The sequence below is a fragment of the Moschus berezovskii genome, chromosome 24 (genome assembly GCF_049115385.1).
Source record: "Moschus berezovskii isolate FMDL1 chromosome 24, NW_MosBer_1.0, whole genome shotgun sequence".
NCBI lineage: Eukaryota > Metazoa > Chordata > Mammalia > Artiodactyla > Moschidae > Moschus > Moschus berezovskii.
Window position 1 is genome coordinate 465,332 of NC_142483.1, and position 24,760 is coordinate 490,091.

Sequence of the window (24,760 nt, forward strand, 5' to 3'; positions counted from 1 at the left end):
CCGCCCCTTCCCACCGCAGTGTGGAAGGCCTGGTCACGTGGGGCCTCCCCGCGGCCGTCAGCCTCCCAGCCCGGCGCTGCGACTCCACCTCCAAAGGAGACATGGGCAGCCTGGACCCCTCGGACCAGAGGAGGCGACAGGAGGCCGGGTCAGAGCCGGGCAGGGCGGGCGCTGGCCCCACAGACCCCATTGTCCACCTCAGGGGCTGGGGTGATGGGGGGGCACCGGGCCCTCAGCCCTGTCCTGGACCCTCGGCCTGGGGAGCTGCCTCCTGATGGGCACGTGGAAGGGGCTCCGAGGAGCAGTGGGGCCCAGGAAGGGCGGGAATCAGCTCTGGGCCGCGCTGGGGGGCCAGCTGTTGGGCGTAGGCCCCCACCCCAGCAACGGCGTGAGCCCCAGCTCCCCCAGCACATCCCTCACCCAACCATGCACAGCCCAGGCCCCCCGATGAGTGGTGGGGGCTGAACACCCAGTGCAACAGGCAGGAAAGGAACGGGGCTCCCCTCACCCCACCAGGCTCCCCCGAACCCTGCAGGGACGTGCTGACGCCCAGTCTTCCCCAGGGAGCTGCGCGGCTGGACGGGCCCGGGGGCTCCGACCCGCTCCTCCATGCACGGCCTGGCCGGGGGTACTTGGGTCTGCGGGGGGGGGCCTGGGTCCATGGCCGGGCGAGCTGTGGGCTCGGCCTGTGGCGGGTGAGGTCTGTCACAGGAAGAGCGTGCAGGTCGAGAAGCACTGATAACCCCGGAGCCGCTTCCTCCACAGCCACAGGCCTCAGAGGCCCGCCCTCCGCCGAGCGGACGGCCGCCCCCCTCCTGCCCTGGAGCGAGCGGCCGCGCCTGAGCAGACGGCCGCCCCCTCCCGCCCTGGAGCGAGCAGCGGCCGCGTCCACCGGCTTCCTGGGGCCGCTGCAGGCGCGTCTTCTGAGCCTGCAGCCAGTGAGAGCGAGACCCTCGCGACCCCTTGCGAGGGCCTCAGGGAGGACGGGGAGCCCCCCACTGCCCCCTGTGCCGGGGGTCCTGCTGCAGCCCCACCACAGGGACTGCAAGGCTTCATTTTTCAGTGTGGTGGCGCCGTGACCCCCCAGCCCTGCTCCCTGGAAACCCAGTGGCACCCCAATTCCTGCACCTGGTGGTCGCCTGTCCCCTAGAGCAGACCCGAGGAGTTCGGAGCCCCCTCCTCCACCTGTCAACAGCCGACCTCCCCGCTCCCGCTGCTCAGAGTGAGTCTGAAACCAGAAGACCTCATCTCCATTAATTAAAGCTGCCATTAAAAATTAAATAACGTGAGTAAGAAGGTGTGAGCCTTATCTCCACGGGCTTTAAGAGTCACAGTGTTTCTTCAATTACTTCACGAGCAGTTTCCATATTTCATCCTGTCTGATTTCTCCAAGGGCCTGGGTTCTCAGATCAAAAGAGAGGGTGGAGGTGAGGGGGACAGCTGGGGGGGGACTCGTCAGGCAGTCCCCATCACACCAGGGTGGGCGCCCGTGAGGCTGGGAGGGCGGCGTGCCACTCCTCCTGCGTGAGGACCCCTGGCAGCTGGAGCCCCGGGGGGCCCACTGCCCTGCTGCTCTGTGCCCTGCGGACAAAGAGCCACCTGAGCAGTGTCATGGGCACTGCCACAGAGGCCATGGAGATGGCGAGGTTAAGACCCTTGGGGGTGTGGGGGCCTGCACAGAGGAAACAACGAAACTCTTAAAAACTGAATACCCCACCACACGGCAGTCAAGAGAATTATCTGGAAGGGAGACTGCGTTTTCTGGAGGAACGCTCCCCATGGGAGGGAGTTCCAGCTGCATCGCCCCATCTATGCCTAGAGCTGCTGGCACTGGCGGTGCCCAAGCAGCGGCCCCCAGGAGCGGCTGAGGGGGGAGCAGGGCAGATCCCCCAGGGCAGGAGAGCCGAGGGTCACGCCGGAGAAGGGGCTCGGACCCTCCCCCAGGAGACAGTGTCTCACCGGACACTTCAGCAGAGAGGAGGAGATGGTCACGGCTCTGCTCTGCGGCCGCGAGCAGCAGTCACGGGGCCCAGGGGCTTCAGGGGGACCCCCAGGCCGGGACCAGCCAGCCAGCGGGCCCTCCAAGCCCAGAGCGGTGCCTCCCCTGGGGCCCCCTCCCGGCCTGGATCTCTCCACGGCCTGTTTCCTCACCCGCCCGACCGGCTGCCAGCGGGGCCTGGCCGCTGTGTGAACTGCTAATTGGAGTGTGGCGCTGGCTCCAGGTGAGAGCCCCCTGTGAGCACCTGCGCCTGTGAACAGTCAGGGAGGAGGCGCCCCGCCGCTTCCTGCTGCAGCCCCTCGAGGCCCGGGCTCCGCGGGCCTGGCTGAGCATCCTCGCATGTCGAGGGGCTGCTGAGTGTGGCTGGGGGTCTGCCGCTCGCCCTCACGAGGAAGAGAAAATGAGCATCCTGGGCAGCTCCATGTAGACAGTCCCCCTGTAGATGTGGACATCAATGCAGGCACACACGCGCACACGCACGCACACACACCGCACTAGACCCACGTGACATGGGGTCCACGCTCGCGCTCTGCAGCAGGGCCTTCAGGATGGGGGTCAGCTCCGGCTGGAGTGGGGAGCTGCTGGGAGCGCAGACGAGGGACTGGGACACGCGAGCTCTGCAATGGTGGCGGGAGGCTGGCCGCCAGGCGGGCAGCTCTGTCCTCACAAAAGCCTGGCAACCAGCCAGGCCTCCATGCAGGTCAGCTGGTTCTCACACTTGCAGAAACATATTTGGCTAAATGAATAGCTAATTAGTTTGAAAACAAAATGCACAGCACAACAGAAAATTAAAAAGAATTTTTCAAAATGAAGAGACACAAAATTTAACTCCACTTCTGTCACTTGCTGGTGACCCAACCCTGAGCAAAAGGCCGCAGGGTCAAGGTCCCAAGACCACTCTCCATGGGCTGCTGGAGGACCGGGAGCCACACGGGGCAGGGACTCAGGCCACAGGGCTACCGACCAGGCTCCTCACACAGGGGTGCTTGGTACTGAGACGGGGCCCCGGTCCCAGAGGACGCTCCTGTGGCAGTGACCACCAGCACCTGCTCCCAGAACCTGGCCCCAGGGCTGAAACCGTCCCTGTACGGTCAGCCAGGTGTGGACCCGCTGGAGGCCTGGTCAGGGGCCTGCAGAAGCAGCGCTCCCAGCCTGTCTGACAGGCGGACAGGCCCCGGCCCTGCTGATCAGCGAGCTCCCGCAGACCCAAGTGCCCAGGACACCTAGGAGCACAGGTTTGCAGAACCAGGGCACCCACGGGCAGCACAGCCGCTTTCTAAACTCCTGGGGCCCTCGGTGGGGTCCTGCCCTCCGTGTTTCCCCATCCTGTGGCCTCACACCTGCAGGCCTCAGCCCTGGAGCCACAGGGCCGTTGGAGCTCAGCCTGCAGGCTGGTGGGTGGTGGTCTGGGGTAGGCCCAGGCATCGGTGTTTAAAGAAATTCCTGAGGGGGTCCACTGGGCACCCAAAGTGAGAACCACTGCTCCCAGCCAGGGGCGCCTGAGGCTAAGCCTGCTTTGCTGCTGACGACGCTGTGCTCAGCCATGGCTGCTGCTCCACAAAGAACTCCACCCTCTGGAAAACCTGGCTGTATTCCAAAACTGCACACTACAGAGCAGCACTGCGTTTCCCAGCAGCTTGATACTTGAGATTTGGGAATTTTTAACAGAAAATCAAAGGAGGAAAGAGGGCGGACTGTCTCATAGGCCCTGTCGCCTCCAAGGTGACTGTAAACACATCTACCCCCAATCAGCTGTGCAGACAGACCTACTCCCACCCCCTTGAACAGGTGAGTCTTCTGCACGCTGTCACCTCTGCTGCCAGACAGGAGGCTTTGTGGGGACAACACAGCTCAATGTGCTGCTGCTGTCGTTCAGTCGCTCAGGCACGTCCAACTGTGCGACCCCATGGACTGCAGCACACCCGGCTCCCTTCTCCTTCACCATCTCCTGGTTTGAGTTTGAGCTTGAGCTTGCTCAAACCATGTCCATTGAGTTGGAGATGCCATCCAACCATCTCATCCTCTGTCGCCCCCTTCTCCTCCTACCTTCAATCTTTCCCAGCATCAGGGTCTTTTCTAATGAGTTGTTTCTTTGCATCAGATAGCCAAAGGACTGGAGCGTCAGCATCAGTCCTTCCAATGAATATTCAGGACTGATTTCCTTTTGGATTGACTGGTTTGATCTTGCAGTCCAAGGAACCCTCAGGAGTCTTCTCCAACACTCCAGTTCAAAAGCATCAATTCTTTGGTGTTCAGCTTTATGGTCCAACTCTCACATCCATACATGACTACTGGAAAAACCATAGCTTTGACTAGATGGACCTTTGTCGGCAAAGTAATGTCTCTGCTTTTTAACATGCTATCTAGGTTGGTCATAGCTTTTCTTCCAAGGAGCAAGCGTCTTTTAATTTCATGGCTGCAGTCACCGTCTGCAGTGATTTTGGAGCCCAGGGAAATTAAGTCTGTCACTGTCTCCACTGTTTCCCCATCTATTTGCCGTGAAGTGATGGGACTGGATGCCATGATCTTAGTTATCTGAATGTTCAGCCTTCTTTATGGTCCAACTCTCACATCCATAACTACTGGAAAAAACCATAGCTTTGACTATACGGAACTTTGTTGGCTCAATGTATATAAAGTGTAAATTATACCTAAGTTAAAGAGAATTCCCTCCATTACTGCAAAAATGACTAACTCAATTCAAGCACCATAACGGCTCTTGCTAAGTGTTTACTAAAGTTTGTAGGAGACTCTGGAAAGGGCTTTCCTTCTTTCCTGACTTCATCTACAGGAGGGAACAGGGCTGTGATGAGCACCTGCTGTATGCCAGCCCAAGTGCGGTCACACAGCTCACCTTGCTGGTTCTGCAGACAGAGTCCATTGAGGCTAGGAGCTGGATGCACCAGGCAGTCTGCCTAGAGCCGCCTCCATGGAAGAAGCTGACACACAGAGTAACAGATGCAAGCGAGGGTTTAGCTCCTTCTGCAGAACAGACATGAGCTGACACAGGAGCTCCGCAGTGTGGGCACAGGACACACGTGAGACCTCGGTGCCTGTTTGCTCTCGGGGTCTGCAAACACCAACAGGAAATGTCACAGCACCCAGGAAATCCAACAGGTTCTCGTGGAAGCCTAACGTGTGCGTGCTGCTGAAGGGTACTTTTTAAAAGGTCCTGTTTTCATATCCACAAATAAAGCCCAACAGACGCGGAGACGGCAAACCAGCAGGAGCTCTAAGTGGGACAGGCGTGGGGTCTGTGTTGCTGGCCTGTGCTTGAGGGCCTGGCAGCCGGCACGGGAGTCCACAGGGGCTCTGAGCAACTCGAAAGCCCAAGAAGAGAGTGAATAAATACATGAGAAACAAGACGGACCCAGAAAGACCATTTCCAGCAGCAGGAGGCAGCCGCCCGCCGGGGCGGGGCCGTCTGCCCGAGGAGCGGCAGAGGGCAGCAGGGCTCGGGGCCCCGCCTGTCCACCCACTCACCCGCTCTCTCCGCCTGAAGCCAGTTGAGTGGCTTCAGTCACCAGGGCACTGCACCTCCCAACACTTCAGCCACGTCCCCCGAGAGCAGAGGAACGCTGATATTCTAGGTAAACACTGGACAGCTGTCGCAGCCGGGACCCTTCACGCCCACAGGACACTCCGTTTCTCATGCGCCCCTGACTCACAGAGCCCGTAACCCTGACCGGCAGCCGCTGGACGCCTCTCAGTTTAGGGGCGATTTGCGGTGCACAAAACGTAGAACCTCAGCCACACACACACCTCCCCCCCCCGACAACAAGCATGTGAGCTGAGGAGGGCTGCCGGAAGACTCCTTGCAGCATGGAAGGCACGGCTCCTGCCTGCATTAGCTCTCACTACAGCAGTGCTGGACGGGTGGCAGTCAGCGTTCCTTCCATGCCTGTCACTTGTTCTTCTGTGATTCACAGACAGTTTTCCTATCCTTTCTTCCTTCTGTCTCTGGGGGTGTTCCTGTCACTTTGGGCTTAGATTTTCTTTGCAAGATCTGCCATGTGACAACCCTTGTCTGCCATCGCCTGCCGTGTCGTGCACACAGGGCGTCTATACCGGCTCAGGGGAGCACGCTCAGGTCAGCTCCCGTGCGCGGTGTTCTGCACACTCCTCAGCATGTCACACGCACCGTGTTGTGCACACAGGGCATCTACACCAGCTCGGGGGAGCACGCTCAGGCCAGCTCCCGTGTGTGGCATTCTACACACTCCTCAGCATGTCACACGCACCGTGTCGTGTACACAGGGCGTCTACACCAGCTCGGGGGGCACGCTCAGGCCAGCTCCCATGTGCCGTGTGGATGTGTGTGGCCTCCCATGTTCTGCACACCCCTCAGCATGTCACAAGGAAAGGTGTCTGCTGCCCCGACAGGTGCGCAGTGCTGCCTAGCTGCAGGTCTGATCTGCACGTCTAACAGCTAATGGTGGGGAACTCTTCTCACGTGTTCATCTGCCATCTGTGTATCCCCATGGTGGATTTTTCTAAGTGCGTTGTTGGGTTTTATATGTTTGATTTGGGGAGTGCTGTCAGAGCATCTTCTATATTCTAGGTCACAGCCCTTCGTGTGGCGTGTGCTTTGCACATGTTTTTCCCCGTCTGCAGCTCCTCTTCTCATCCTCCTCACAGGGCCTTCCACAGAACCAAAGTTTTGATTTTGATGAGGTCTGCTTACAGATCTTGCTTTTGCTGGCTTTAATCTCAGGATCCAGATGTTGCTAGCACACAGCAGTCTGTAATGGAGCGGATTCTTGTGTGTGGATCTTGTGTCTGGTGACCTTGCTAATGCCTTCATTTGCTCCAGGATTTTCTTCTGTTGGGCTCCTCTGGTCATCCATGAAGATGGTCAGGTCACGTGAAAGCAGGGACCGTCTCGTTCCTTCCCTTCTGACCTACAGCCTTTGTTTTCTCTTCCTTGTCCCCCCCAGAGGCTGGTACCTGCCTCGCGGCAGTCACACTGTGCCCATGCGGGGACGGACGTCCAGAGCCTCACCTTTGTCTCTGGTGTCAGCTACGTGTTTGGGGACTCGTCTCTGTCTCTGGTCTCATGCTCTCTAACTAGTTAAGGCAGTTCTCTTCTACTCCTGATTTTCTAAGGGTTTTTATCATGAATAGAGCTGATTTTTGTCACACGCTTCTTGGGATCAATTGATATGATCCTATGACTTCCCCTTAGACTGTTAGCTGTGGCGGATTTCACTGATTTTCAGACACTGGCCCAGCGCACACCCAGAAGGAGCCCCACTCTGTGTACTGCGATGCACACACCTGCTATATGATTCTTTTCATGCATTGTTGAATTTGGTTAGACACACTTTGGTGTCTAATTTCATGAGAGACATTGTGCTGTAGTTTTCCCTTGTCTTTGGTTTGGTAACACTGCTTGTCTGACAAATACAGCCTCATGAAATGAGCTGGGAAGTTTCCCCCAAGCATCTGTTTTCCAGGAGAGATTGTGTAAAATTGGTCTTAATTTTTTGTAGGGATCTCCAGAGAAACCAACTGGCCTGGAGATTTCTTCTCCTGGAGCCTCACAGTCACGAAGCCCATTTCTCCAGGGTTACAGGGCTATTCTGTGTATCAGCCTCATCTGGGCTGAGTTTCAGCAGTCTGTGGCTTTCTGAGAACTGGCCCACCTCTTCCCCATCAGAGGCTCCACAAGCACGCGGTGGCCTTTCCCCTCCCTCGAGTGGCCGTGGCAGCCATGGGGACACGGCTCCACTGCTGAGGGGGCTTGTGTCTTCACTCCGCCTTCGCCATTCCCGCTGGAGGCCTTCAATTTTACCGATTTTTCCCCTGAGAACCAGTGCTGTGTTCCATTAATTCTCTCTGGAGTTTTCCTGTCATGATTATGTTTTGCTATCTTTTATTATTTCCTTCCTTCTACTTGCTTGGGGTTTATTTTGTTGTTCTTTTCCTAGTTTTTTGAGATTTTGAAACTTTTCTAATTTATGGGTTTACTGCTATACATTTCACATTCAGCCCTGCTTAAGTTGTAGCCCATATATTTTGATATGTTGGTTTCAAGTCTTTCAAATTTGTTATGGTTAGTATTATGGCCCACGATACAGACTATCCTGGTCTCACAGGTGCTTGAAAATATATGAATTTTGCTGTTGTTGGATGATATGTCATTTGGACCCCTTCTACCCTTGCTGATTTTCTATCTGTTGCTGAGAGGAGGGTGTTAAGGACTCAGACTCCTATTGAGATTGCTTGCTTCTGCCCCTTCGGTTTCTGCTCCACAGAGGCAAAGCCGCTCTTCTGTGGTGCAGACATGCGGACGATCGCAGTGCCCTCCTGGTGGACCAATCCATTCATCACGTAAGGTCCTCCCTGTGTCCAGTGATTTTCTTTGCTCTGAAGCACTGTATCTGCTATTAATGACTGCCCCCATGGTTTTCCGGATCAACGTTTATCTTTCCTCACCCTTTTACTTTTCATCTGGCATTGTATTTGAGTTTCTCATAGACAGTGTAGCTCTGTGTGTGCGTGTGTGTGTGTGTGTGTGTGTGTGCATGTGTGTGTGCGAGAGAGATCTTCTCTGTCAGCCTCCAGCGTTCATTGGTTTATCTAGACCATTTACCTTTAGGGTGATTACTGATAGCCAGAGTTTAAGTCTACCGTTTCATGACATATGTTCTGTTTCTTCTGCTCCTCCTGTTTCTCTCTTCTTTCTTCCTGTGGGTTAAACACCTGACTTATTAATAGTGTGTCTGAGCTACTGCTTCATCCAACTTTCTCAGTGGCGGCGCTGTGTATCACTACACACACACAACGTACAACCTGCTGCTATTAACGCTCAACCACCCAGAGTAAGGCCTGAAAGCCTCACTTCACCACATGCCTTCATCTTCACTGTCTACATTGGCTCGGACATATGCAGACTGTATATGTGTACATAGACATAGACTGTATCTGCGCACACAGACACAGGTGTATACGCAGACTGTATCTGCGCACACAGACACAGGTGTATACGCAGACTGTATCTGCGCACACAGACACAGGTGTATACGCAGACTGTATCTGCGCACACAGACACAGGTGTATACGCAGACTGTATCTGCGCACACAGACACAGGTGTATACGCAGACTGTATCTGCGCACACAGACACAGGTGTATATGCAGACTGTATATGCGCACACAGATATAGGTGTATATGCAGACTGTATATGCGCACACAGATATAGGTGTATATGCAGACTGTATCTGCACACACAGATACAGGTGTATATGCAGACTGTATATGCACACACAGATACAGGTGTATATGCAGACTGTATATGCGCACACAGATACAGGTGTATATGCAGACTGTATATGCGCACATAGATACAGGTGTATATGCAGACTGTATATGCGCACATAGATACAGGTGTATATGCAGACTGTATATGCGCACACAGATACAGGTGTATATGCAGACTGTACATGCGCACACAGATATAGGTGTATATTCAGACTGTATATGCGCACATAGATATAGGTGTATATGCAGACTGTATCTGCGCACACAGATATAGGTGTATATGCAGACTATCTGCACACAGATATAGGTGTATATGCAGACTGTACATGCATACACAGATACAGGTGTATATGCAGACTGTATCTGCGCACACAGATATAGGTGTATATGCAGACTGTATATGCGCACACAGATATAGGTGTATATGCAGACTGTATATGCGCACACAGATATAGGTGTATATGCAGACTGTATCTGCGCACACAGACAGGTGTATATGCAGACTGTATATGCGCACACAGATATAGGTGTATATGCAGACTGTATATGCGCACACAGATACAGGTGTATATGCAGACTGTATATGCGCACACAGATATAGGTGTATATGCAGACTGTATATGCGCACATAGATATAGGTGTATATGCAGACTGTATATGCGCACACAGATACAGGTGTATATGCAGACTGTACATGCGCACACAGATATAGGTGTATATGCAGACTGTACATGCGTACACAGATATAGGTGTATATGCAGACTGTATATGCGCACACAGATACAGGTGTATATGCAGACTGTATCTGCGCACACAGATATAGGTGTATATGCAGACTATATATTCGCACATAGATACAGGTGTACATGCAGACTGTACATGCGTACATAGATATAGGTGTATATGCAGACTGTATCTGCGCACACAGATACAGGTGTATATGCAGACTGTATATGCACACACAGATATAGATGTATATGCAGACTGTACATGCGTACATAGATATAGGTGTATATGCAGACTGTATCTGCGCACACAGATACAGGTGTATGTGCAGACTGTATATGCACACACAGATATAGGTGTATATGCAGACTGTACACTGGTGCATAGATACAGGTGTATATGCAGACTGTATCTGCGCACACAGATATAGGTGTATATGCAGACTATCTGCACACAGATATAGGTGTATATGCAGACTGTACGTGCACACACAGATATAGGTGTATATGCAGACTGTATATGCGCACATAGATACAGGTGTACATGCAGACTGTACATTCGTGCATAGATATAGGTGTCTATGCAGACTGTATATGTGCACATAGATATAGGTGTATATGCAGACTGTATATGCATTTGTCTCACATCATACCTTGTTACCTTTTTTAACAATCAAATATGATTTTAAAAATTACTGTGACAAAAGATAATCTTGTATTTATCTGCATTTTTAATTTGTTCTCTGTTATTTCTTTCTTGTTCATATTCCCAAATTATTTCTTTCATCGTTTTCTGTTTCAAGAACTTACTTTGTCACTCTTTACAGGTACACTGGGCAGCCACACCTTCTCCCAGCTCTCCGTGACCTGAGAAGTCATCTCCTCCTCATTCCTGAAGGATAGCTTTGGTGGGTGTGGCATTCCAGGTTGAGAGTTTTCTTTCAGAACTTGGTAACAGACCACTCCCTCCCAGCCTCAGGGGTGTTAGTTAGGCGGGCTCCATCGCCCAGCACCCCAGTGTCCGGAACACCAGCCTTCCCTGACTGCTTTCAAGTCCTGTCTCTATTTTTCAGAGAGCTCGCGATTGTGAGGGCAGCTGTAGCTTCCCTCGGTTTCCTTTGGAATCTGCTCGGCATCTGGAAACAGAGCCTTGACTGCATGTCTGCACCCGCCTTGTTCCTCTGAGACCCTGGGGCAGAAAGTGCTCCCCACCAGCCACTCGCTGGGGGTCCTCTGGCAGTGCAGGCCCCAGTGTTCCAGGTGGGAAGGCGTCTCTGGCCTATAGGCACCAGGGGCCCTGCTGACCAGCGGCTCACGGATGGTCTGGGTGGGAGCAAGGACCCTCTTTCTGGCCCACAGGGTGAAGCGCTCCTCCCAGGTCAGTGCCCCTGGCTGCCCCACAGCCCTGCTGGGGCAGGATCCCCCAGTGCGCTGCTGAGCCACATGGGATCTCATAGGAAGACACGAGTCTCTGGCCCCCAGGGATGAAGAACACTTCTTGGAGCCACGTGTCGGGGGCTACCCCCCAACCTCCAGTGTTGCTGGGGGCTCCCTCTTAACCTAGGGGGGCAGGAGCCCGCCTGGGCAGCCGTCTGCCATGAGCTTGTGCCTGAGACGCCATCCCTGGGCGGGCGCGTGAGCACATGGGCCACCCCGCTGCGGCTCCTCCTCTCGGGCCTCGGGGGCTCACAACATATCCAGGGCTCCCAGCTGGTGGGGAGCAGAGAAGGGGAACCTGGCCATCCCCCCAGGGGCTCCCTCTCTGCAGGCTGCTATCTGCCTGACAGACAGCTGGGTTCATTTATTTCTGCTTCTATTAATTTTTAATCCCATCTCTGTTGATTTAATTTTTTGAATAAGCAAAATAGCAACATGGTTCAAATGTCAAACTACTTAAAAAAAATATACTCAGAGACGTCCCTTACCCTGTCTTCCGAGCCCATTCCCACTCCTTGGTTGTAGGTAAAAATCTTGTTAGTTTCTGATTTATCCTTCTTGAGTTTCTTTTTGAAAACTGAGGAGTTTCGAACACCCCTGTCGTTTTTCCCATTTCAACAGAGGCATGATTTTGGGCTCAGAATCTCAGCCAGCAGTTAATCATTCACAGCCCAGCAACTTAAAATCTTCGTAATCTGCATGTTTCCCTTTCAAAACCCCTTCAGATGCCTCTTGGATTCCATTTAAATCCACTCTCTGCTTTCTGCTCAATTCCTCCATCTGTTGAGTCCCTTGCCTGATTTCCCTCTTTAAATTCTACTGATGCAGGTTTTTTCTGACTTTCCTCATAGTTCTCATTCTTCCTTCCATGGTTAACACATTTGAGAGTCATCTAGAAGAAATGGCGTCGCCTCGACTGGAGTCTGCTGTGAGACCATCTCTGTGAAGCGGGTGTGTCTTCCGGGAGGCCCCTCCCAGGGTAGGGTGGTCACAGGACAGTGGGAGCATGCTGGACAGCACTACCCACATGCTCAAGGTCACGTGCTCACCGTGGGGAGGGGGCGTGTTCAGGGCACCACTGATAGGAGGGAAGACCTCCAAAGTGCGGTTCCAGGGTCCGGAGCAGACCTGCTGCCTCGCACAGTCCACGGTCCTGACAGTCCGGCTCACTACCCCCACCAGTCCCAAGCACCGGGTGCTGCGTCCCCATCGCTGAGCTCCCGGGCCCCTCCCAAGCCCCCCCAACCAAGGCCTGCAACATGGTTTCCGGGTCCAGGGCTGGTGGAAACCTGACGGAAGGGGTGTCTCCAGGGTTGCTGGCAGCACGTTCTACCAGCTTCTCCACCAGCCAACACATGTCTCTGGCATCCACAGGGATGGAGCAGTGTCCAGGCAACGCCGCAAGCTGGGAACCAACAGCCAGGTGCCGCCAAGTCGTGTTCACCTGACAGGCACCTGGCGTTCTCGTCAAAGGCCAACAGCACGTGCTCAATGCTTGCCGGGTGTGACCCTCTGAACAGGAGGCGGGACGGCCTGTGCTCCTCCTGGGAGAAAGGCAGGAAGCCAGGCCCACAGGGTCCACAGGGACAGTCCTCCCAGAGGCGGGGACAGGCCGGAATTCCATACATCCCAAAGCACCTCACATAAGATGTGAAGTGCTTTCTTGAGACTCTCACTCAGGTGAATAAGTCAACCTCCCTCTGCTTGAGTTGAGAAGCCAGGACCCTGTGACTCTGAGACCTCCGAGACCCCTTCAGACACTCAGGTTTACTCAGAACGGCTCTGGGTAAGATGCCCTCCAGAGCCCTGGTGTCCCTGCAGACCACATAGCCCCATGTGACCCCAGGACAGCGCCAGCCTGGCCCCACGTCCACTGTCTGGAGGTGGGCCTGAGCTGCTGCTGACAGAGGTGGGGCAGCCTGACCTCTGCAGGGACCTGCGCAGGGCCTGCCGTCCACAGACAGCCCTTCCCACCTGCCGCTCTGCTCTGGGTCCTGCAGGGCTGGTGCTGTGATGTGTAAGAACGGTGTCCTGACCTGGCACTCAGCAGGGCAAATCGACCATGTCAGGGCAGAGCCATGGCAGGGGCTGGGGGACTGAGCTGGGCCAGGAGAGGGGAGAGGGAAGTACACACCAGGCCTGAGCAGGTGACGTCCAGGGCGGGGCAAGGAGGCACAGGGCAGACAAGGCCGTGAGAAGTGGACGGGGACAGGGGCTGGCCACCAGGCCAGGAGACCATCAGGGCCAATGCCCCTCATGTGGGTGACAGACGAGGACGCAGGGCACAGAGGAGGAGCAGGTTCCGCCACCAGGACACGTGGGGCTGGATGGGGCGAGGGGACCCAGACGCCGGGAGAGGAACGAGCGGGGAGACCTGGGCCTTTCCCACAGGGGTGTGTTCACAGCAGACCGTCCGTGCGGGACACAGGCCCTTCACACGGGGCTGCTGCAGCAGCCTCCCACGCCTCCCACACTCACCACCACAAGCCACACAGGCTGAGCCGTCCTGCAGAGTAACCAGCAAGGACACAGGGGTCACGAAGTCCACTCCCCAGAACACAGGGCTGCGTTCTGCAGCTCCCCAGCTTTTCCTGCCCGACGATGCGGAGCACACAGCAGGTCAGACGGTGTCCTCAGGGCAAGAGCTGGACCTTCCCACCTCCCCCACCAGCTCCCAGCTACTGGGAGTCCAGGATGACCAGCTGCGGCTCCAAGGCCCCTAAACAGGTTTCCAGCATCAGCGTCTAAGCTTAAGAGGAGACGAAAGAAAAAAAGCGGAGACTGGCACAGCCAGTCCCTGAAGCTGTGTGCGCAGAAGCTGAGGGTGTCAAGGTCTGAGCCTTCAACAGACGAGGCCGAATTCATGTAGAAATACAACAGCAACAGCTCCCATTACAGAAACAGAGCTGTACCCGAAGAAGGCGCGCCCAGCCCGCCCCAGCCCCTCCGCCTCCCCCCAGAGCCCAGCTCCTGTTGTGCAAAGGGCTGGTGTCTAAGCATCTCCATGGGTCTCCTGGATGCTTTCAGTAACTGCCCACAACCAGGCAGGCAGACCCCACTTAGAAGAAGGGCCCCTCAGCACAAGTGGGAGTCTGGACGCGACCAAGGACGCGGGGCAGGGGGACAGGATGCTGAGGACGCAGCAGAGGAGGGGGCCCGCCGCCTGCACCCCTCGCACGCTGGCGCCCCTGACACTGAGGACACCGGAGGGCAGCCACAGAGCAGGCAGCGCCCTCCTGCCCCACGGCCAGGCTCCACGGAACAGGCTGCAGTCAAGCCCACGAGACAGCACCAGCCTCGAAGCTCCAAACCGAGATGGAGCCTCCAGGACCCACGGGGACGGCAGGCAGGGGGTTGGCCCTGGGCTCAGGTGCAGGAAGAGCCACACACGCTCACCTCCTAACCGTCCTCAGGCGTTCATCTGAAAATGCCAGCACGATCAACAAAGCGAGCCCCCAAACAGTGAGCAAGTTACGACTGGCTTTTCGAGGGTCGCTGCAGGCCTGGAAGGGGCAGGTGCTGTGTCTCCACATCTCATTCACTTCATAGGCCCACCCTCAGGAATGCAGGACGGGCCACTGATCTCCGGCCCCAGGAGAATCAGCAACCACACGAGGCTACTGCACACAAGGCCTCCTCCCAGAGCAGACCGCGGGGCAAGCTCCCTGGACCCGCGGGACCCACCTGCCTCTCCAGGCGTCCCAGCTGCTCCTTGCAGAAGGCGTCACGGCAACTCAGCTCTGCCTCCTGGCTCTCTAGCTCCCTGGCCTGCAGGGAAAGCAGAACCCAGTCAGCTGTCAGGACTTAGGAGTCGAAGTCCACACGGTGCCAGGCCGCCACCTGCCATCCAGGGAGGACCCTGGGGCACCAACAAGGGCAGGTGTGTTCCAAGCACCGACTAGGTACCCACAGGCTCCACAGGCAGGAGGGTGGCCAGACTCCATGACGACACAGAGACAGAGGGGCTTCAGTGCAGCCCTGAAGCTCAAAGCCACGGGGGGCCGGAGGCACGCAGGGATCGCATCTGGACAGATGGGGCCCCGGGCTCATGGGATGGAAGCACCGTGCACACGTGCCACCAAATCATGCCCGATGTCACCCTGCTGCTGAGCAAACCCCCTGTGTCTGGGGCCAGGGGTCTGAAGGGAGCAGCGTTGGAACTCAGAGTCCTAGGTCTGAGGGGGCAGCTGCCCTCAGCCTCCTGAGGGCAAAGAGAATGGCCAGTGCACACAGCCGAGGGCCTCCGAGGGTCACGGCAGGCTGAGGCCGAGCTACCTGGCCAGCCCCTCCCCACCCTCACCCAGCCAGGGGACCCTCAACAGCCCCCGACCCCGGGCAGGCCTCGGCACGGGGATGCCACATCGGGCGGGGCAGGCACTTGCGTCCTGTTCCTCGCGGGGAGGCCATGTCCCTGGAGCCCTTGGGCCCTCCTGGGTCAGGGATTCCAGCCCGCCTCCACCTGAGAACGGCGAGGGCTGACTTGGCACAGGGGCTGCAGAAAGAACAGGCAATAGCACCCAGACCAGCAGCCACACGGGGACCCGGGCTTGGGGGACACATGACAGAGTCCACAGGGGGCTCGCGGCAGCCCCAGGTCAGAGCGCAACGTGGGCGGTGCTGCCCTGTGACCAGCAGGCCTGAGAAGCGGCCGGGGTCGGGGTGGGGGGCAGGGGCGGGGATGGGGAGAGGTGCGGGGAAGGTGCTGGCCTCATGAGGCTCAGATCCCAGTGGACAGAAAACAGACAGCTACAGTGGCCAGGGGCTCGCAGGGTAGTGGCCATCTTCTCCCTAAGGACACTTCCCAAGCGTCTTCTGGGAAAAAGCACCGAATACAGCATGCTCTGCCCAACATGGAAGTAAGACATCACCACTGGGCAGGCCTGCTCACAGATCACGGTCCATGAAGGGGAGGGAAGGGCGGGATGGTGCATGATGTGGTCACAGGCGCAGGCGAGCACACTCAGTGCACCTGGTCTGCCACAAACACGTGGAGGAGACAACCATGGGGGCCAGGCCAGGCACACAGACAAGGTGCAAACATCCACAGAGCAGACGGGCATGCAGGCTGGTGAGGCTGAAGCCACAGGCCTGTGCAGGGCTGGGTGGGGGGCCAGCTTCACCCCCAGAGCCCAGGGCTCCCCAGGAACAAGAAGCTGCAGTGAAAATCCTGAGGATCCCATGTCAGGCCATGGTTCTCAGTCTGCTTGAACTTGCCTTCAGCCCAGACATCCAGGTTCCAGGCCCGTGAACCCCAGGCCATACCTTGGCAGCGCGGGACGGGCCTGTCCCAGGGCACGTGTAGGCCACCATGAACATGCTCAGCAACAAGACAAGAAAACAGAGAAACAAAGAAAGGCCGCAATCAAACCTTCGGCTCAAAACAAGCCTGCAAACCAAACTGCAAGCACGTGACGAAGTGTAAGCTCAGAAAGGCGGTCAGCAAACCAGCGGTCACTGCAGATTCACGTGACGGGACACTGTGATACGAGACTTCTAAAAACTTTTTATTATGTAAAAATGTGTTACTGTATTACAATAATATTAAATAAACCCAGATATTACAATAATATTAAAATATATTGAATAATATAAATGTATAATACTTTTTAAAAACCAGACAGTCATCACTAAGCATTGGATGATAAACGAGGGGAAATCTGCTTCGTCTCTGGTGTCCACCCTCTGTTCCCCAGGTCCCTACAGCAGATCACCCCACACGCACGCACCTCAGTATTTCTCTAGCAAATAAGGACTTCTGTTTTTCTAAACAGAACCAGCAGCACTGCATACCAAAAAAAAAAACCCACAATGAATTACTTAACATTATCAAATATTCACCCAGTGTTCAAATTTCCAGTTGATAAAGGAATTTAAACATGTAAGTTTAAGGTGCTTTAAAAGGTAAATGAACTTCTCATTAAAAAAGAAGAAATTATGAAACAGGAAATTTCCGCCCACACGCAGGCAAATATTATACATTAAAATTCCTTCAAAACAAGGAGTCAAATGCCTAAGACAAGCCCCCAGCCGAGGGCAGTAGAGGAAACGGGGGCTCGGCACGGAGACGAGGGCCCCAGGACGCCGTGACGGGGAGCTGGCGGACTTGGGGGAGAGCGCAGAGCCGAGTCCAGGGCCCCATGTCTGCTTGGGACGGGGGCGCTGGGGGGCGGCAGAGGAGGAGGGACGAAGGGCTCTGAGCAGATGGGGGCGGGCGTGGGGGCTGAAGGGGAGGGGGGCAGGAGAGGGCAGAAGAGAAGAGCCCACGCAAGGCTGCAGGAGCCAGGGATCGTGTCCTCGGAGAGGGTCCCCAGGGTCCCGGGGCCCTGTGCTTGGCCCTGGAATGGCCCCCAAACCCTGACACGTAGCGGCGGCCAGGAGAGAGGCAGCAAGCAGGCTCCAGGGAGGCCCTGGTCGTGGTCCTGGTCCAGCACCCCCCACTCACCCACAGATGCAGAGCTCACCCACCTGGGGTCAGGAGGTGCCTTCTGGGGATAACCTCACAGTGCAGGGCTGAGGAGCCTTGGCCCAGCAGCCTGGCGGGCTCGGAACAGGACTGCGGCCATGAGAGGCCAGGGCAGGGGCCGAGCTGCGGCCAAGTGCAGCCCCACGGCCACTGCGCGGTCACACGTGGTCACAGCTTATAACCACTCAACATGTGACTTGTTATCTGTCAATAATTAATATAAAATGCAAACCAAATAATCTTACTCTTAAAGAAAAAAATTCCACTTTGTATAAAAGAAAAGAAAAAGGAAACCCTACTATATGCCACTTATCAGAGACCCAGCCCCCAACACCGAGGATCTCACAGAACAAAAGAAAACCCTTCACTGATATAAATACATAGTGCAGGGCCCACTGTTCTGATTTGTTTACGCAAAAGGTCCAGCATTCAATTAAAAATTTAAACACACAAACAAAACAATAAAGATGCACCACAAGAGGAAACACTCAACAAAGCCAGCTGCGACAATGGGCCGGATGCTGAAGTTAACGCGGAGAGACTTTAAAATAACCATGATTAACACGCCGGAGAATCCAGCAGGAAAGGGTGGGCACCACAGGGGAAGCAGTGGAGACGTCCCACGGGGAGGCAGGCACCCCCCTCACCCCCTCGCCCCTGCTGGCCTCAAGACCCTGTCTCTGACCGCGGCCTCTGGCCGTCTGGCGTGACGTGTCTGAGTGTGCATGCCCTGAGGTCTCCCCAAGCACCACCCTACCCGGCGTGTGACCTCCAGCTTCCCAGGAAAACATCAGCAACTTTTCAAAGCCTTCTGCGTCCCTCCTTTCTCTAGTTTTTCTTCCCAAGCATTTGGGTTACCCTACTGTTTGCACCGAACTGTCCCCCATCTGTCAGGCAGCCACAGTGTTCAACAACGGGCTCTGATGGTTCACAGCAAACGCCCCCAGGGGAAAGGCTGCTTCCACTGGGCAACGTGAGTAACGGCCAATAAGGCTAGCCTTGTGAGTGGGATCCTTCAGGAAACCCCCAAGCAGGAAGGAGGATGCTGACCTCTGGGGATAGGGCTTTGAAGGACTCCAGTCCTTTCCCAGTCCCTTTTGGGCTTCCCTAGTGGCTCAGATAGTAGGGAATTTGCCTGCAATGCAGAAGAACTGGGTTCAAGCCCTGGGTCAGATAGATTCCCCCAAAGAAGGGAACGGCTACTCACTCCAGTATTCCTGCCTGGAGAATGGCATGGACAGAGCAGTCTGGCAGGCTAGAGTCCACGGGGTCAGAAAGACTCGGACGCGACGGAGGGACTGACACACACACACACAGCCCTCTTCTGCCCAGTCTGCTGGGCTTCACCATGAACGTGTGTGCTGGTTCTCAAGGTCACTGCTTAGTTGGGGATAGAAGGATGGGAATAGCACATTTTGAAATGCCACAAGCCTTGCTGTCCTTACTGAGATTCACCATTTTTTCTTGAATGAACGCTTCTGGATGGCTACAAGCCTTTGGTCAATTTTCAGATCTGAAAAAAATAGGCTCTGAGCATCTTCATTGCTTTTATGGAAGAGAGGGTCTTCAGAGGCCCCTTCTCCACCGTCACTGACACCACCCTAACTATAGAACAGAACCAAAGGGAAATGCAAGAGATCGTGGTTCATTAGCAGACTGTGGACAGAGCAAAGAACCCTGAACGTGGAAGTGAGTCGTTAGAAATTACTCAGATTGAAATACAAACAGACAAAGCATGAAAACCAGAATGAAACAGGGCCCCTGAGACCGGCAGGGCAGCACCGACAGACAGGGCACACATTTGTCAGAGGTCCGGCAGGGGGAGAGGGAGACGGGCAGAGGCATGAAGAGAGAGAGGCCAAGGACTCTCCAAAAGTCATTAAAGGCCACACAGATCTAAGAAGCGCAGAAAAACCTCAAGCAGGGCGCTGCTGTGACGTTCTTCAATCATTCCTGAAGTAACCGAACACTTTTTGAGCATAGACTGTCACAGTCTTTTTTAAAAAAGTAATTTTGAGAGTAACTACTAAAAATGTAACCCAAAAAGGCACAAATAAAAAGTCAGTAGAGAAGATAAAATGCAATTCTAAAATACACTGATTCATCTCCACCTTCTCCCTGGAAAACATCTACAAGAAAGTAGCAACAGAGGAACAAGGGCGGACGAAGCAAACACAGCGAGTGCCATGTGGTGGGTTCACAGGCGCTCATGCCAAGGGCCACACTGAACACACTAACCCCATTAGCTTCCTGCTGCCACTGCGGGAACTCTCCAAACACTCAGTGCCTTAGAGCAATACAGACTGACTCTCGTACAGTTCTGGAGGGCAGGAGGTTCGGGGGGTCTCACTCGGCTGAAACTGTGGCGTCAGCAGTGCTGCTTCCTCCTGGCAGCTCTGGACAAGGCTGTTTCCTCACCTTTCCCGGCGCCCAGCGGTCGCCTCTGCTTCTTGGCTCCTGGCCTCACCGTGCCCAGACCTCTGAGATATCATCACGCCTCCTCCCCTGCCTCTCCTGTTCCCACTTTCCTGATGAGGACACTGGGGACCCCTGATGAGACCGGGGTAATACAGGGTCCTCTCCCCTTCACACCCTCTTAAGTCAGTCACACCGCAGAGCCCCATTCACCCGGCGAGAGGGCGTCATCACAGGCCCGGCGGTTGGGACACAGACATCTGTGCGGGTCGTTATTCTGCTCACCACACACCCCCACGCAAAGGCAGCGCTCCAGCTACACGTTATTCATAAAAATGATGCAGAAAGGTTTTTAGAAATGGGAAAAGGATACGGAGGCAGACTAAGTATAAGGAAGTACGTGAAGCTGTATTAATGTCAGATAGAGAAGAATTCAATACAAAAGACATTCCCAGACATAACACAGAGAAGGCAAGTTCATAGTCCTAGAAGAGGCAGTCAAGAAGAGATAACAATTATAAATGTGCGTACACCTAACAGTTTTTCCAGTGGTCATGTACGGATGTGAGAGCCGGACCATAAAGAAGGCTGAGTGCCGAAGGATGGAGAAGACTCCTGAGAGCCCCTTGGGCTGCAAGGAGATCAAATCAGTCCATCCTAAAGGTAATCAATCCTGAACACTCACTGGAAGGACTGATGCTGAAGCTGAAACTAATACTTTGGAGTCAGAAGAGCTGACTCCTTGGAAAAGACCCTGATGCTGGGAAAGATTGAAGGCAGGAGGAGAAGGGGACGACAGAGGATGAGATGGTTGGACGGCATCACTGACTCAATGGACATGAGTTTGAGCAGACTCCAGGAGTTGGTGATGGACAGGGAGGCCTGACGTGCTGCAGTCCATGGGGTTGCAAAGAGTTGGACACGACTGAGCGACTGAACAACAATGCACCTAATAACAGAAACCGCAAATACATAAAACAGATCTGACAGACCAAAGAACATGGACAAACCCACAGTCATAGCCAGAGACTAACGTCTCTGAACTGAACCAGGAGGGTGCCTGCAGGTCAGACAGGTTCCGCAGCGGCAGACTAAGAGGAGAATCAGCCCAGGAATCACAAGCTAGCTACCCTGGGTGATCCTGCATCTGACCCACCGCCCCACCCCACCCCCGCCACTGCCTCTCAGCGGCACCCAGACACCAGGCGGAAGGTACAACTTCAGTTACAACAGAAAGGGGGATCAGAGGCGACTCCTCAGCAACAGGGCTGAGGCAGCAAAAAGCTGTGGCCCTGTATAAAAAGTCAACATCAGCAACTCAAGTGCTTCTTCAATTCATCCAACCACCTGGTGAGGAGGGAGCAAGTAAACCCATTTAACAGACAAGCAAACTGAGGCACAGAGCAATTAAGTCTCCCAGAGCCACCCAGAGAGGACGCGCAGAGCTGAGATGCTGCCGTCACAGCCTCTCCCCCAGGACCACACCAGGGAGGCAGAAGCCTCCCAGGCATCAGGCTGTGGGCTTGGCCCGGGGAGCAGGAAGGTGCAGGGAGGCCAGACGTGCTGACACGAGCCAGCCCAGAGCTCTGAGCAGGAGCCGGATAAAATCTGATCCCTGCTTTAAACCCAGCTCATAGAAGCTGACCTGGAAGACTGCTGCCCAGGAGGACGGCCTGACCCCCTCTCGTTGGGCACATGGCATCTACAGCGGCTGCGAGAGCTGCCTCTGTATAAGGGCAGCCCGGAGCCTCACGGAGGAAACCCCGCAGCCTTCAGCTGCGCACATCTCACGAAATCTGCCGCTGCAGAACCCAGGGGCGGCAGCAGGGCAGCGCTGTCCTGGTGTCTGCAGATGGGCAAGCTGGAGAGACGGGGCAGGAGGGGGCTGCCCGCTGCTCCTCAGGCTGCAGCTTCCAGAGCTCAGAGACCGGCTCACACAGCCGGTGCCTGGGCCGGGGCCCTCGCACGGAACAGGGCCGTGGACTGAGCACACAGGGGCCAGGCAGAGCCAGCCGCTACACGAGGGGCCCACCCCTCTGCCCAGCCCTGCGGAGGCTCCCCAAGCACCCACCTGCCAGACGTGAGCCGACAGGTCCTCAAAGCGAAGAGGCAGGGATGGAGCCCCAGACACGCTGGATGGGCGGCAGGGCCCTGGTCACACCCCAAGCCTGTGCCTGTCCCAAGGCCCTGGAGAGATGCAGGGTCCGGGCAGCACCAACCCCACCCCATCGGCCCCATGACGGTGCGACCACAGGGTGTGGGGACTCGGAGGAGCGGTCCTGGCGCTGGCGGGGCCTCAGGCGTGCGGAACAGAGGCAGCTCTGCTGGCTGCTGAGGATGGTGAAGGTGCCGCATGTGGGCGTCTGCTCAGAACCCTGGACCTGGCGGGCGGCGGCTGCGGCACTGAGGGACCCCGGCTCCTGAGCACCCCATCCCCCAAGGCAGGCCGGGCTCTGGGCTCTGCTCCTCCAGTAGGGCACCTCTTCCTCTGCGCCCTGCTGGCCAGCCGGGCCGACTCGCCGAGGCATTGCCTTCCTGGACCCTCTGCCCCTGGGAAATGCCCACCCTGGAGGGTGGGGGCAGGGGCGTGCTGTCCCCCCCAGTGGGGCGGGCACCTGGCTCAGGCGCTGATGCCCTGGCCCTGGACCCCGGGCTGGCCTCCCTCCCGCTGCCCTGCTCCCAGCGGGGCAGGTCTTGCGGCCGCATCAGGCCTGGCTATCATCATTCCTTCCCTCGCGGCCAACCAGACTCCCCCCAACCCCCGCCCGGATGCCCGGCACACTGACTCCCCAGTATCACTGTGCTCCCTGATCTACTGAAGCCCCTGCAGACAGCCACACTGCGCAGGGGGAGCCCGAGTCCCCGTGTCCAACCAGCAGGGCACCTGGTGGGCAGGCATCGACCACACGCCCTCGGAACTAAACTGACATGCTCAGGTGATCAGAAGCCAAGCTCAGGCCCCCACATAAGGCCACAGCCTTCAAGAGTCTCCAGGGAGCTGACCCACTTGCTCTCCAGCAAACAGCTCCTCCCCAGGACTGCCCCGTGCACACACGGGGGCCACACTCGCAGCCCCCTGCTGCTCCGCAGGGCCCAGGTCAGACAGCCACAGCAGGCCGGGCCTCGGTCACTCAAGGTTGTTGCTGCTCGGAGCTGCTCAGAGCGAACACACTGACACCCGTCTCGAGCAGTGCAGACCTTCCACCCACAGGAGGGATCACCAACCCAGGCCAACAGGAGGCACGCTGTCCCAATGGGGGCAGATCCAGCCACAGCACCTGCAGCGTGCAGCCCAATCCCTGGGGGAGCTCCCTGCCCTGGGAGTGAGCACGGGCTGTCACCCTGCTGAGAGCCAGCTCAGCGTGGGCGTGTGCACACGTGTGCGTGTGAGCTGTGGACACTGCCGCCTCCCCTCACGTCCCAGCCCCCCAAGCGGGGACTACCCTGGGTCCCGGGGAACACTCCTGAGGGCAGAGTCTGTAAGCTGCTCCACCCACAGGGATGACCCAGAAGCCAGTGGTCCAGCACGCAGACCAGCCGGGCCTGCCCCATGTGGCCCATCCTCCTCTCCCTGGCCTGTGGCAGTTGGGGTCACCTGGTCCCATACCAGCCCCCCGTCAGGTCAGGCCACCAGTGCGGGTCACTTGCATCCTGTTCCTGGGGACCCAGGAAGCAGAGGGAACTGACCAGCACCCCGCTGGGAACAGGGCACCTCCAGGAGCCCGAGGCCTGCAGTCACCCTGCCCACCTGCCCTGCAGAGGGGTGGCAGGGGAGGTCTGACACAATGGGAGCGGGCAGGGTCTCAGCGACAGGAGGCGGAGCGTTTCAGGCAGGGACATGGACACTCAGGATTGCCCCCTTGAAGGCACGTCTCTGCTGGAGCTGGAAGCTGGCGGCGAAGAGAAGGGAGATGCCATGGCCAACATCCAGCTCATCCCAGAGGCAAGGAGGCGGGCCCGGGGCATGGCCCTGATGGGGCTCTCTGAGCAGAGGCTGCAGACGAGGAGGATGCATCTCCCGGGGGCTGAGAGGCCAGCGAGCGCCCGGCGCAGCCTCCAGGTGTGTGGGGCAGAGGGTCCCGGGAGGGATGGAGGCAGAGGCTCAGCTCACAGGGGAGCAATCACGGGGCCTGGCTGAACCTGCCCGCAGGCCTTTCTGGGCAGGACTCCAGGAAGGGCAGAGGGCCCTGCCAGCCCCACTCGCTACCGGAGCCCCTGGTGTCCGGGACACAGGGCACCCACAGTCCATGCGCTGGAACTACTCCTCGGGGACCGGCCACCCCAACAAGCTGTGCACAAGATGGAAGAGACTCCCCAGAAGGGCCCAGGGTGGGAGCAGAAGCTCAGCCAGGCCTGGAGGGGTGGCCAGAGAGCCAGGCAGCAAGGACAGCGGCTGCTCCACCCGAACGACCCTCGGGGATCTCGCCTTAAACCATCAGGTGCGATTCAGCACATTAA

The 24,760-nt window shown here is 56.5% G+C and overlaps 2 protein-coding genes across 3 annotated transcripts in view; one reads left to right on the top strand and one right to left on the bottom strand.

Moving 5' to 3' along the window:
• Positions 1-24,760, bottom strand: part of CHCHD6 (coiled-coil-helix-coiled-coil-helix domain containing 6) — a 101,994-nt gene that overhangs the window by 10,663 nt on the left and 66,571 nt on the right. Inside the window, exon 5 of one of the 2 annotated variants that reach the window (XM_055413400.2) lies at positions 15,109-15,192. The exons of the other annotated variant lie outside the window; for it this stretch is intronic. Within the exon in view, the coding sequence (XP_055269375.2) occupies positions 15,109-15,192 (84 nt within the window). The remainder of the gene's footprint in view (positions 1-15,108; positions 15,193-24,760) is intronic. 2 annotated transcript variants of the gene reach the window in all.
• On the top strand, positions 75-1,257 carry LOC148773961 (uncharacterized). The gene is made up of 2 exons (XM_088831713.1): positions 75-148; positions 766-1,257. Exons 1-2 carry the CDS (start codon positions 102-104, stop codon positions 1,148-1,150), a joined length of 432 nt encoding a protein of 143 aa, XP_088687839.1. The 5' UTR covers positions 75-101; the 3' UTR covers positions 1,151-1,257.